Below are 13,826 nucleotides of genomic sequence, written 5' to 3'. Positions count from 1 at the left end.
GAAATGATTTCGTATATTGCCTTGTATGTAACCAGAGCTGCAAACTAATGAGACCAAAATAATTGAATATCATTCTGATTAACACGCAGAGGAAATGTTCATGCTTTGTTGCATTATTGTTCTCATTTTATGGAGTTGAGGAAATCTTTTTATGAGTGTGTTTGACAGACTTTGTTGCACTTAGGAGTTCCCCATGTGGACACGGAGTTTAGAAAATGGTCCCGCTAAATAAGTGTAATCACACGATTAAATCAAAGACTTTTATTTCCACATTTATAAAAATTATTATTTGTTCTTACATCAAATGGCCCATCTTATATACCGCTTGCTGTAAATTTCACCAAAAAGGAACTCGAGGAACGGAAGAGAAACGAGAACCACTCCACAAGCTTGCATCTGCAATGTTACTTTTTTTTGTTTTTGTTTTTGTTTTTAGTTATTTTTTTTGCACCAGGAGAGAGGAGGCCAGTTAAGTTAGCACGGCTTCATATGAACTAATATTAAAAATAAAAAATAAAAATGGAAAAGAAATCACAATGTCTGTTGAAATACAGCTCAAGCAATCAACAGGCTGCTTGTACCAGCAGGTGCACCCGGCTCCCATCCTTTGGCGGCCCTCAGTTGTTGCAAGTGCTAATTTAAAAATAATAATAATAATAAATAACAATAAAAATAATAATACGAGGAAAACGTGTCATAGGCAAAAAATTGTAAATAAATTAATTGGCGTTTGATTTTCAGCTAAAAACCCCACCTATAAAAGAAAGCATCTCGAAATGTTGATTTATGCCGAATTTACCACCTGCAAATTATATTCGGACACACTGTACCGATTGAAGAAAAAGAAAAAAAGGCTCTGTCCAATGCCATGTAAAATATTCTTATTTACATTTTTTTTTACAGATTGAGTCAAATGAATAATTTCCAAGAACGAAAATGTTAAAATGATAATGACAGATGGATGCGCTCCGTCCGTGTCGTCGCAATGAAAAGAACCAAATGATGATTTTTAAAAAGCATCAACAGCAACAACAACAGAGGCGAGGCATTTAGTAGAACGAAAGAATCAGTATGTAAAACGTTGCGAACATAGTTTAAAAATACACAAAAAAAATCCAATAAATACATAAATTAGAGCCTTTAATTTACACCGAAATATAAATAAGCCTTAAATTAGTCCTCCCCAAATCGTAGAGATGCTTCCACCACCGGGTGCAAAGTTCCTTCCACTCCACGTCTCCGATTCACGGCGCCAAAGCTCCGAACGAGTTCGCTCTTCTTTCGAGTTTGTATTCGCGGCGCGTGTGTTAATTTGCTTTCGCTCCGCAAGTCCGGCTCACCGCTGCTGGGTCGGCCGGGAAAGCACAGCCGACATTGGGGGCAGGGGCGGTGGCGGCGGCGGGGGCGGCGGCGGCGCCTCGCTGCCACCCTGCAGGCCGTGCAGCAAGATGCGGGGCATCAGGGGCCTCTGCAGGCTTGGCGGCGGCGCCGAGGGGCCCCTGTACAGGTAGAGCGCCGCTCCCGGGTCCAGGTTGGACACCAGGCTCTGTGGGTAGAAGTAGGGTGACGGGAACATCCTTTGCAGGGCTGAGTAGTTCCCCGCCTCGGCCAACAGTTCCAGTCCCACCGCCGTCTGACGCTTCCATTTGGTCCTACGGCAACAAACACGAGAAAAGTTGTACGCTGCTCTTGCACTTCTCTTCATTCAAAAACGCCAAACTGACCAATTCAAAGACGGAGCTGCTATACTTTCTTCTTTCCTGTGGTTAAACGCGTCAAACTGCCTCGTGCATTCACACCCAAAGACGTCGGCCTGCACTCGGCGCAGGTGAATAATTCATATTGCAGATAATTGAGGAGATATAGCGCTTTCTTTGAATTATTGATACACACACATGCAAATCATGCATTATTCAGAGGTCAAAATGTTGTTTTTGTATTTATTGATGACATTTAGATGCCCCGGAGTCGAAGCTCCGCGGACAAATTGATGCTCAAACTAGCGCATATGGTGGAAAAGCTGTTTTCGCATTTATGAAAACATCAAATCATATCAAGTGTCACGCCCCACTCGTTTTCTGGAAATTAACAAGAACGGAGACAACTTGGAAATCTTCATTATGGTCATGCTTAGCTAAAGCAAGCAAGTTGGTCTTTAAATCGGCGTTCAATAAAAGGAGCAAATGTTCTGTAAACTCCAATTCTTTGCTGTGAACAGCAAAACTTAAAATAAAATTTGGTCGAAGTACCCAACCTAACAATTTGGAGTACAAGCAACTTTTTAATTGTTTTCTTTTTTTTTAACAGTATGGTGTATTATTTTTGTCCAGCCAAATGAGCCGCTCCTACCTTCGGTTCTGGTACCAGGTCTTGACTTGCGTGTCGGTAAGGTTGAGGGAGGCGGCCAGTTCCATCCGGTCCTGCACGCTCAGATACTTTTGGCGCTCAAAGCTGCGCTCCAGTTGCGCCAGTTGGTGGTCGGTGAAGGCCGTGCGGGCTTTTCGGGGCTTCTTGAGCCGGACTTGGGGGCTGTCTCTGCTGCTGGAGATCTCCCTGTCCCCCTCCTCTTTCACTGGTGGCCAACGGAACACAAACGCGGAAGATGCATCAAAATCTAAAATGTTGATTGTTTTATTGGATTGAAAAGTGTTTTTTTAAATAATTAGAAAATATTTGGATACGCATAAAATTTGAGAACCCTATTATCATCATCGTTGTACTGGATTTTTCCTTGCCTATTCGTATTTTGATATTTCAGCCCACACATGCATTGCAGCGTTTCTGTACTCTTTAGACATTAACGTTGTATTGCAGTTTTAGGGTGATTAAATTATTTATCTTGCACATATGCTGTTCGGTCCTCCAGTTAACTGCGTTTGCGTATCAATTCTGTGCGTGTCATATATTTTAAATGGAACATTCTTATTCGTGGGAGGATCAAATCAAAATGACATCTCGCTGTAGTTTTGATTCGTAATGCTGGTAAACTTCATTAATACTCAACCTAGCGTGTGACCGATTTCTGGAGACCATCATTTTTATTTTGTGCTAGTCCTTGAGCAAATGTATATTAACTTCGGAACATGGAATGAAATGCTCTTCCGAAATGCATGCAGCCTTCAATTTTTTTTTTCTTGGGCGGGGGGGGGGGCATCAGCTCCCCCCTCCTGCGTGGAGTCATGTCAAGGCGAGCACTTTGATTTTAACACACAAAAAGAAAGAGACACAAAAAAAAGGCCCTCGTCTTTTTTGGGGTGGTGAAAAGCAAGCAGGAACACAATAATCCGACTAATTGAGTCACCAGGGAAAGGACGGGCGGGTCCGCGTCAACTTCACACGAGCGTGGAAACGAGTAGAAATCAAGAGCCGCTCCGGCCTTGATGCCAACAAATGTGATTAGTGGCGCGGACAAATTGCATCAAATTTCCCTGATATACTGCAGGAGGAATATAAGCTTCATGGTGGGGAAGCAAAAGCTCGCGTGGCGAGGGCTTCTGCCATCAATCGGCACACAAACACACTTCAGACGTGATCGCCACTCAAGATGACGGCCACAATTCCAGAATGCGACGTGCATCATTCTCGGAATGACTTGCTCATATCGACGCGTTACTTTTGTTAACCTGAAATGCCCACACAGTGTGTGTGTGTGTGTGTGTGTGATACTAATTGCAGTGTCGCCTGCAGAGCAGTGGACATGATTCCACGAGTCGCTCCAATGAAGTGCAGTGCGTGTAGGTGACATGTTTGTTACGGCTGACATAATGATTGGAATCAGATCGAGCTTTCGTGATTTTATCTGGATATTCCAATCAAGAACCCCCCCCCCCCCCTCGCGCCACCCCCCGCCATTTTGCCCATCTGATTCTATAAACATGTTGAAATATGACACAGAAGAATTACAGTATTGTAAATAAGAGTGGTCATAATTCCTAGTGTAATTAGTTTTTTTATATTGTTTCTGCATGCCCAAAAAAAGGCGAGTTTTTTTATGACTAAAAAAACAGGAGCCTGTCGCTATGACCAAAAAAAAAAAAACGTTTCGAAAAGGTGCAACTCTTTTGTTATTTCTTTTTGTATTAATTTGTGAAACGCAGTATTTTCAACTCAAATGTACCCGTAGCCACGCCCCTTGAATGAAGTAAACGATTGATCATGTGTCAAATTGAGGATCATCTTTGACATCCTGAACATGTTCATATTTGAGCAGAAATTACATTTGTAATATAGTCCCCTAAAATATATTTCGTTAGCTGCTCATCCGTCTTTGCAATATGCCGTTTTTATAATAACCTGTCCAATTGTGGTGTTTCATTTTATGTCCAAGTTTAAAAATAAAAAAAAGAAACTTGATTTTGACGAGTTTCTTGGTTTTTTCCATTAAGAATACAGACAGAAATGGTAAACAAACGAAACGCATTGAGCGTTGAAGCAGCCGAGTGGTTTTTTTTTTTATTTTGTCTGCGGTTGACAAACAGCTACAATGTCAGCATTCAGCACGCGTGTGCGTTCTCACCTTTATACTCGCTATCCGACGACGAATTGCTGTGGATTTTCTCCATGAAGTCGTCCGCAATCTTGGCGGCCAGTCTGCCGGCCTCCTGCGTGGGTTGTCCGTTACTGGAGTAAGGCGCGCAGGCGGCCAGCGGCTTACAGTCCGCCAGAATGTCTCTGATGAGGAAGGACGAGGTCATGGTCCTCTGCTGGGGGCCCGCCGAGATCCCGGGGCCGTGCTGCAGGTGAGGCGGCAGGCCGACGCCGTGTCCGGACCTCGGGGCCAGCTCGTCGGCGCACTCCCGCCGGGGTGAGGGCGGCGACGAGCAGCCGCTCTCCACGTCGGATCTCGGGCTAAACTCCAGAGGCGAGCGGCACTCCCCCGCCAGGCCGTCCCCCTTGGACAGCGGGCTTCCGGGCCTGTGGGAGAGCAGCGAGTCGATGCCGAAACTGGAGCCGTTTCCGGACGCCTCCATCGTCTTGACCCGTGGGGCGGTGCTCCTCAAACTACCATTTGGTGTTTGGGCCAAGTTTAAATTTCTTCGCTGCGATCCGACAAACGTCCTTGCATGAGAAAATCAAATAATCATATAACCATATGATATCCTAAGAAGTCCCTGGCGTCGTCCATCCAGTTCGGGCGTCCAGTTGGATTTCTAGGATCACGCACAACTCGGACGATTTCACGCCTGGAGCCGGAGGAAGAAAATAAAAAAAAAAAGACTCACGAAGCCGGTTCAGCACCATGGACAGGCACCAGATGCAACAGCGGGTCAACTCGTCTCATTCTTTAGCCGGCTGAACGCACGGAGCAGGTGGAGTGGACAGCGGGCGCGTGCGGATGCGCCGAATTGCAGCAAAGGGGCTTGAGTAGGCCCAACTAAAGCGAGAAGGGAGGAAGTGGTGAAAAATGGAAGTTGAGGAAAAGTCGCCAGCGATAGGTTTTAAGAACGTCTGCTCCACGTGAGTCCCCTGTGACACGCCTTGATTGGCTGACGCTGGACCCCCCCCCCCCACACACACACACCCCACCCCCCGCACGCCCCCAGCAGCCCCTCCTCCTGACGTCCCCTACCGGGCTCATCCTCACTTTGATAAAAGAGACAGTGGATTCATCAGGAGACTCGGATCCGAGTGTTTACGGGCAATTTTCACACTGTTTGCTTTCATTACATCATTGATGAGGCTTCTAATGGGGTTATTACGAGCAACCGCTTTTGGATGCGGGCTTTTTGCTTCCTCCGCGCATCGGCTTCACCCCGACCCCCCACCCCCACATTTTTATCATCATTTCAAACTACGGTATATGTTGATGGCGAAACATCAGATACACAAAAAGAAATAAAGAAAAATAAGCGAAGCTTCCCGAGAAGTCAGAAATAAATTCGTTTGTGTTATTTATTCATGCTGAGTGGGGATTGTTTTCTCGATGCCTTCTTGTCTCGATACATTATTAAATAATTCAATCTTGCATTTGGAATTATGTTGAATAAACACCGTGATCGCATGGTTTTATTCGTTGCATTAAAAATACGGGCGCTCAAAAAAAAAAGGTTTTTTTTTTTTAAAATAACCACCAAGGCCTCGCCGTCTTGCTGTCAGCATTTAAAGCACAATAACCCTTCTAATAATCCCTGCTAATTGGCAACAATCTGCACCAGCATGAAGCCAAACTTCAAGGCAAGCCAGTTGCCATTGTGGGCTCCTTTCGCCTTAACAGGCATGCAAAACCATTGTGCGCACTTTTAACTGCACGGTGCACAACAGTTTGCCCCTCGACGGCCTCAACAGCCCCTAATAATTGAACACACAGACACACACACACACACACACACACACACACACACACACACCATGTGACCACCAGATTGGAAGCGCGCGTCGGTCCCAGACACCGGCAGGTTAGTGAATCCGCTCCCGGCTCCCATGGGGTCCCATCACGGTTGCAAGCTGTCACAAGTGAGGCGGGGACCAAGCTGATATCAGGCAACACACACCCTGCCTGCCTTGCAGGCTGTGTGGCTTTCTCATGAAAAGAAGCCGTGGTTTAATGCTTGTCGTCACCGCAGCCCTTTTTGGGCTTCTTGCCCGTACATTGATTTTTGGAGGAGGCTCAAACAGTCATTTAAATTGAAACAACACTTCATCAACAAGTGATTGACATAGATGGAAATAGTCAGCAAAACAAAGCAAGCATGCTTGCTTCAAGATCATTTGCTAAGTTGAGGAACATCAAGGGCCAATTAGTTTTGTAAACTCTTACTTCTTTTTGGTGAAATATTTTGTTGAATACGTCAAATGTTAATAATTGTTGCCTTCAAATTTTGAGTTGACTTAACTTTTTCTTTTTCCTTGTTTTTCTTTTGAACATCGTGGAGTTGTAAATACACGATAACGAGATTGAATTGATTACGTTAGAAATAGAAAATGTGTGTGCCCTGCGATTGGCTGGCAACCTGTTCAGGGTGCCTACTCCCCAAAGACATCTCGGATAGGCTCCAGCATACCCCGCAACCCTTGTGAAGATAAAGCGGTTCAGAAAACGGATGGATGGATGGAATATAAAACGTCAGCGTTTCAAATATTTGCCTGAATAACAAATGCACGGAAACAACAAATCAAGCTAAAGTCACAGCCAACAAATGCTTTTATATCAATAAAGACTTAAATGTTTCGTAATTCTTCAGATTTGCTACACTGCGCAAAAAAAGGAAAAAAGAAAGAATAATTGAAACTTTATGACAGTGTTATATCCACTTCTATATTTCCCATCAATATCTTTGGCACTCGTTTCACTTTAGTTGGGATTGTGTCTCTTCTGGCTAGAATAACAGTTCTTTTATCAAAGTATGAACAACCATTGTTCTTATTTATGAGATTGGAAGCAAATTGAAAACTTGGGCACCAGGTGGATTTCCTCCATCCACTGGACTGTCAGTTTTGATCGTACATCAGGACTTTGTTTTGTCTTTCGCAATTAGTGGAAACGTGGCCGTAAGCTTTTCTAATAAGGCCTGCTGGGCCTCTCGAAGCTTGCTACCTTTTGTGGAGAAGCAAGTGAGACACGCTGCTGCTTTTCCTTCCCTCGTTCCTCTTAAAACACTGCCCAGATAGGCTTTGTAATATGCTTTGTCGTCTTTGAATAAACTTTGGCATTTCTACGGTTTAGGAACATCAAGAAACGCGTGTCTTTTTGAGGGTGCGTGTGTGTAAAAGATGACTTCCCTTAACAAACAAACAAATAAGAGTGAGTGTGTGTATGTGGGGGTGGGGGGAGTGTTGAGTGCGGATGTGGTGATGTAAACCTGAACCAGTCAGGGATGCAAATAGTGCACCTTAACGCCATCAGGTAGTGGAGTTGACAGAAACTAATGAGAACCCACTGAATCTTTTATAAGGTTAACAGTCACATTTCCCAGTCAGCTGTCACACAAGAAAGAATTTAGCGCATGCACGCGGACCAAATAAAGCTTCATTGGCTCATTAATGCTGACGGGGGCCCTGGACAGGCAGTGCCGCCACCACCTTCGTTTTGTGTCGGTAATTTGCGGCAGAGACGGAGCCCCTTCTCCTGGAGATGGAGACGAAAGGAGGTAGAGGGGGCGAGAGGAAGAGGAAAAGGATGGGTGGGTTGGGGGGGTGGCCCAGGGAGGAGGGGGTAAGGCTTGTGGAAGGATGGTGAGCGCACCTGGAGTGTGATTCCCCTCTAATTGGAAGCATTGGGCATTGTCAACAGAGGATTTTCAGCTGCTCGCTGACAGGTAAAGCCGTCAGAATGATAGCCCACTTGTCAGCGCAAAAGACCAATAAAAACAAACCACTTTTGATTTAATTGGAGGCCTAACCATGGTGTGTGTGTGTGTGTGTGTGTGTGTGTGAGGTAGACAAACGTGTGTGTTGCCTGCAGGGGCCAAGGCCACAGGGAGCCAGGAGAAAGTGTTAAAAACGAGTGAGGAGGTGAAGGAAATCATCACTCTCACCATCAATGCAGTTTGGGCCTGCCTCAGTCTTTGCCACAATTTCTTGTCATCACCACCTTCAGCACTGACCACCCCGCCGGTCAGAGGTTTCCAGAACATTCTGCTTTGGACCCAACCTCAAATTTTGCTTCAGCTTTGATCATCAAACTTGCTGTTTTGATATAAATGGCATTCTTTCAAAAGATAATGCGGTGCAATGTTTGAGGTTGACCTTCAGCATTCAATCAGCAGTATGATCAGCGGGATATTTGAACTAATGAAGTTGGCACAGGTATGAATGACTTTTACTGTCGGCAATCCACTCGTAGTGCAGCGCAACAACAAACAACCACGGGGACAGGCAAACAGAAATTGCAAAGTGCCAAGGAAGAGCTTGTAGTTAGGGACAAAAGGCCGACATGATTGCCAGAAAACTGATGAGGAAGGCAAAGTTGACAACAGCAGGTCAATGCAAAGAAAAGTGCTGGAGTGTTTTGCATGACATCAAAAGAATGTGGCAGGAGAGGCTGAAATCCGATTTGAAGCATTCGTGTGCCCAGGTGAGCAGGGTGGCCAATGAGTTGGGGCGTGGCTGACTGGTTGAGGGGTGAATGGAAAAACCAAGAACACACAGCAAAAACATTGGAGCTGAATCGAGACGTAAGCATTGTCAGATATAGGAGTACAACAGGAGTCATTGTTGGGTCCCTATTAATTAAGATACAGCTCTAAGCTGACCACATTTAGTCCAGGCAAGACCCAGAACAGCCGGTTCCTACTTTCAGTTTCAGTTAATTGAACTATTGCAATGGAGTTTTTACAGGTCTCGACAAAAACTGGTCCAGAATATTGCTGCTCCAGCTCATACCAGTACCAGGAAATTGGACCTTATTACAGTAATCCTAAATCTCAACTGACTTCCTGTGAGTTGATACACAGCTCAAAATATGGACCTACTATAAATATTCAAAACCATTTTAGTTTTCACAGCCATTAGCCTAAAATGTTAACCTCAAAAAGGATACCTTGAATATTTGAAACTGGTACACCGATAACATATGACAGGAGATAATGACATTACATTGACGTAGTGATATGTTGTCCAACCATTGTAGCTCCTATTAGTTAGTATGGGACAAGAGCACTCAAATTTTCATTGTTCGTAAATATTTAAATATAGTTTTTTAGAGTAGTCTGAAGGAAGCCCTTTTTTTTTGTTCCATCAGGACTATTATCCATTGCACAAAGATGGTCCAAAACAGCCAAATTTCACAAGTGTAATGTGAAAGTACTTGATCACCAAACACATGAATTAAATAATGAATTAGAGCAGGGATGATGAGTCATCGGGCTTTGTTTCAGGGCCAACATCCATAACCTGAGACAAACGCCCCAAATCTTGTTTCAAGCCCAGCAGAAGTGGAAGCTGGCGTACAGCCGCTATTGTCAACATTAATTTCGCTCCTGATCATTGATTTTTGGATACTTTGATGTGTCATGTTCTTGCTTCAACTGTCATCTGCGCTGCACTAAAAATAACCCAAGCAAATAATGATGCATTCATTAAACGGACCAAATTGGCTTAGACTTGAGAATTTTTCCCCTTGATGCCTCCAGGATCACTGCCCACGTCACGATTCCACGCCGCTCGCGTGCCCTTTGTAACCGGTGTTTTATTATTCTTGACAGAGTTCAGCGAACACATCTGGTCAGGATGAGGTGGGACGAAGGGTCGGTGCCAAGAGGCCCAGAGGTGAGTGGGGGCCAACGGGGAAGGATGTGGCCAAGCCGAGGACGAAGAACTGCAAACATCCATCATAATCAGGCCTCCTGAGGAATGGCAGCTCCTTCAAACCGGACTTGACCCTGTTTTTGCTCACCTTTAGCCACCTGAGCCAAAACTGAGAAGTCCAACAGTGATGGAGTCAAGGAGATCCCACGACACTGTAAGAACTCATTTAAACCTATCCTTTTTTGCATTGCTTGATTGACTTGAAGCAATATTGAAACTGAGAACAAACTTTTTGATTAAAAAGTATGCCACTCTTCTGACTAGTATTTTTTGTTTGTCTGAAGGCAAGTTCTAAATTCCAAAAACTACATTTGGCTCTCCCCATCAAATCAAAGAGTACACATTCGCACAGTTGGCTCTTGAACTAGCAAATGTTCAAACGCTATAGATTTGCCAATCTGTTGTATACTTCAGGAAATAGTCAAAGCATTTAACACAAACTGATGGGACACATATACAGCCGTGAGCAGGAGTTTGCAAAATGAAGCAGGAAGTCGCCTCTTCGCTAACAAAGACAAATCCAAAGATGGTATTCTTCCTTGTATGTTCTAGTGAGTGACATTCTAGTAATATTGTACAGTTCATTTTGCAGACCCTCCACTATTTTGTTGGTTATTTTTGTCATTGCTGGGGACTACTATACCAAGGAGTGCATTTTTTCACTTTTTTTTTGGGAAAGGGGGGGAGGGTGGTTGGAGGGGATATTTTTGTGATGACATAAAAAAAGACTACTGGGAAAAAATGGTGTCCTGAATTTGATCAATTCACACAAAATCAAGTCATCTGGATGCTCAGACATTTTTTTCCATTAAAAAAAATGTATCCGCATCCAGATAATTTGATTTTGTGCAAATAAAAGCGAGTAAATTCAACAAACTTTTTTAGTGTACAAAAGCAACAATCTTTAATTATAAATAACCGTTTGTTTAACAAAATATAAACTGGACTTTTGATGAGAAGGAAACTAATTGTGCCTTCAGGGGCTTCACTCAAACATCAGAAGATATGAAATTCACATTTGTGCTCTTCGGAAGATGTACCTGCAGTGCTGAGGATGTAAACAAAAATAGCTGGCGAAACCAAAGTACCACTGGACCAATCATGATCAAATTATTTTTGTCATGCCTGGATGGTCAGTGCCCATTATTTAGTGCAGTGCAGATTGAAATCCACTCTTCACAGGTCTAGAAACAGGAAGTAAATATACCATGAAATCACTTGACAGTACACAGCAGATGCACAAGGACTCTCTCCCGTTTATCCAAGTTCCATACAGTACACATTTCACATAATGTGGTTTATTGACCAAACAGCATGCTGGTTACTGAGTACAGGCTCTTATTGCCTCTTAGCTTTAAGATCTACTTTACCACACAGATGAATTGATGTCATGGTATAGGTCAGAGTTCAATGTTAAGCTGTCACGTTGACCCCCCCACCAGCCGCTGAGTGATGAGTGGCTTTAAACCGGCCGAAGCGGCTCCCCTGCAGCTGCCAAAGGGAGACGCACACAAGCTGGTAGACACTGTGGAAAACTGTGCTTTCGCCAGAGGTGCTGGGCGGGGGTCAAAGTTCACGCACATACTTTCTACCTGCCATGGGGAGACGCTGGAGGGATGTTGGGGTGGGACTCGTTCGGAACCATGTAGCACCTGAAGACACACCCAAAAGTGCAACAAAGAAATCTCTTATTTAAAACAGAATTTAATGAATAACATGTGTTATTTTTTTTTTCACGTACGCAGCCCGTATTAATTTTCTTAACCCTTTCAGGGACAGCGGCCACAAGTGGCACTACAGACAATACAGGTTATCATTATTGGTGCATGAAATGGTCTTTGTTTTAACACCTTATTTTTCTTATTTCTTTTTAAGAGATGTAGAGTATACATTCCTATAGCTTTAAGTAAAGGAATGTTTTAATGGGGGCGGCCCGGTAGTCCAGTGGTTAGCACGTCAACTTCACAGTGCAGAGGTACCGGGTTCAATTCCAGCTCCGGCCTCCCTGTTTGGAGTTTGCATGTTCTCCCCGGGCCTGCCTGGGTTTTCTCCGGGTGCTCTGGTTTCCTCCCACATTCCAAAAAAAATATGCGTGGCAGGCTGATTGAACACTCTATATTGTCCCTAGGTGTGAGTGTGAGCATGGATAGTTGTTCGTCTCTGTGTGCCCTGCGATTGGCTGGCAACTGATTCAGGGTGTCCCCCGCCTACTGCCCGGAGACAGCTGGGATAGGCTCCAGCACCCCCCGCGACCCTAGTGAGGATCAAGCGGTTCGGAAGATGAATGAATGAATGTTTTAATGTGACAGTCTTGAATTGTTGGTTTTCTTCAGCAGTCGTCCAACTGTAAGCATCCTGCAACCAATCCAATTTCAAAAATATCTTAAAAGAGCGAAAGGGACTAATTCACAGGCATTGAAAAACAAAACAAACAAAAAAAAATTGCTCAAACAAATGACTGACATGAGCCCTTCTTGAAGTTGTGGAGCAAATATTTCTTTAACACTTGACACTGTTTCATCAGCAGCATTTTTCCCCTTTTTTAATTCCTTCATTTCCTTGACTGGAACCAAACACCATGCTGCCGCGCGCACGTACACACACACACACACACACACACACACACACACACACACACACACACACATGGGCGGGGATCCCAGCATTGCTTTCTGGCCTTAAATTCCCTGTGTCCTAATTTGGCCAATATGCAGGTAATATGCGGGGTCGCAACATCTTAATCATCACACCGCCTGTCAGTGGATGCTCCTCCTCCCCTCCAACCCCCGCCCGCACCCCTCCTGCCGTGACTTTTATTGCTTCATTAGTATGCTCCACATGCCCCGGCGCACACCCACACCCTGCAAGCCTTCAAACCTTTAACAACTTTTGGCAGATCAGAGTATGATGAGATGATGATAAGGGACTCTTGATACTTAAAGCCCATCTAGGTTTATGACGCCTGGATATTTTTTCTTCCTTTTCTTGTCTGAGCCCGCACCCAAACGGAGAAGGTTTGTGCCATTATATCTTGGTTGAAGAGCAGAAAATTAGCGTCGGATGTGCTCTTGAAGTTTTAATTCAGTTGATCAAACTTCAATCACTTTACTGTTCAAATTTCACTGCCAAAGGTTTTGTAAAACATCACATTTCGTAAGACGCTGACCTCCCTGTCTTGGGGGTGACAGAATTTTTTTCTCATGTTTGTTTGGAGTTTCTCTTCAAAAATGTCTTTTAATTGCACATTGAGCCATATTTCCAGAGCCATAAAAGCAGGCATCATTCAACAAGTGGATCTTCAGATTTGCCCACTTCTTGTCGTCTTCAGGTTCAACATAAGGGCTCCAGTTCATACCTGTTGGGATGAATGCGAACGTGTAAGATTTCCTGTCACAAGCATCCATCGTAGAGCTGAATAGGTAAGTTACATCGTGTGTGCCGACAGTTGAGGCGTTCGGCGTACGGAATAAGTCCCCAGAAAATGCTCATTAGAGTTGACCTTGACACTCGGTAGCTGGCGTTTGATGGATCGGGTACAGGGCCAAACAAGCCCCCCGGGAGCCATGATCTTATCTCTTATT

General features: G+C 44.3%; 1 protein-coding gene across 1 annotated transcript; it reads right to left on the bottom strand.

Moving 5' to 3' along the window:
* Positions 1 to 246: 246 nt before the first annotated feature.
* Positions 247 to 5,431, bottom strand: barhl1b (BarH-like homeobox 1b). Its single transcript, XM_086135958.1, has 3 exons — positions 4,517 to 5,431; positions 2,350 to 2,572; positions 247 to 1,652 (listed from the first exon to the last, which is right to left on the bottom strand). The coding sequence occupies exons 1-3, from the start codon at positions 4,968 to 4,970 to the stop codon at positions 1,337 to 1,339; spliced, it is 993 nt and encodes a 330-aa protein (XP_085992084.1). The 5' UTR covers positions 4,971 to 5,431; the 3' UTR covers positions 247 to 1,336.
* Positions 5,432 to 13,826: the final 8,395 nt, after the last annotated feature.

Source organism: Hippocampus guttulatus, chromosome 17 (assembly GCF_054856545.1).
Source record: "Hippocampus guttulatus isolate MCC_2025c chromosome 17, RoL_Hgut_1.0, whole genome shotgun sequence".
NCBI classification, from domain to species: domain Eukaryota; kingdom Metazoa; phylum Chordata; class Actinopteri; order Syngnathiformes; family Syngnathidae; genus Hippocampus; species Hippocampus guttulatus.
This window is presented reverse-complemented; position numbering and strand designations above follow the sequence as displayed.

What these genes read in the sequence shown, in the direction of transcription:
- barhl1b (XM_086135958.1), bottom strand. Translation starts at nt 4,970, where the DNA reads ATGGAGGCGTCCGGAAACGGCTCCAGTTTCGGCATCGACTCGCTGCTC. An exon ending in GTCGGATAGCGAGTATAAAG is followed by an intron (nt 2,573 to 4,516) that starts GTGAGAACGCAC and finishes GTTGGCCACCAG; the next exon opens with TGAAAGAGGAGGGGGACAGG. An exon ending in ACCTGGTACCAGAACCGAAG is followed by an intron (nt 1,653 to 2,349) that starts GTAGGAGCGGCT and finishes TTGTTGCCGTAG; the next exon opens with GACCAAATGGAAGCGTCAGA.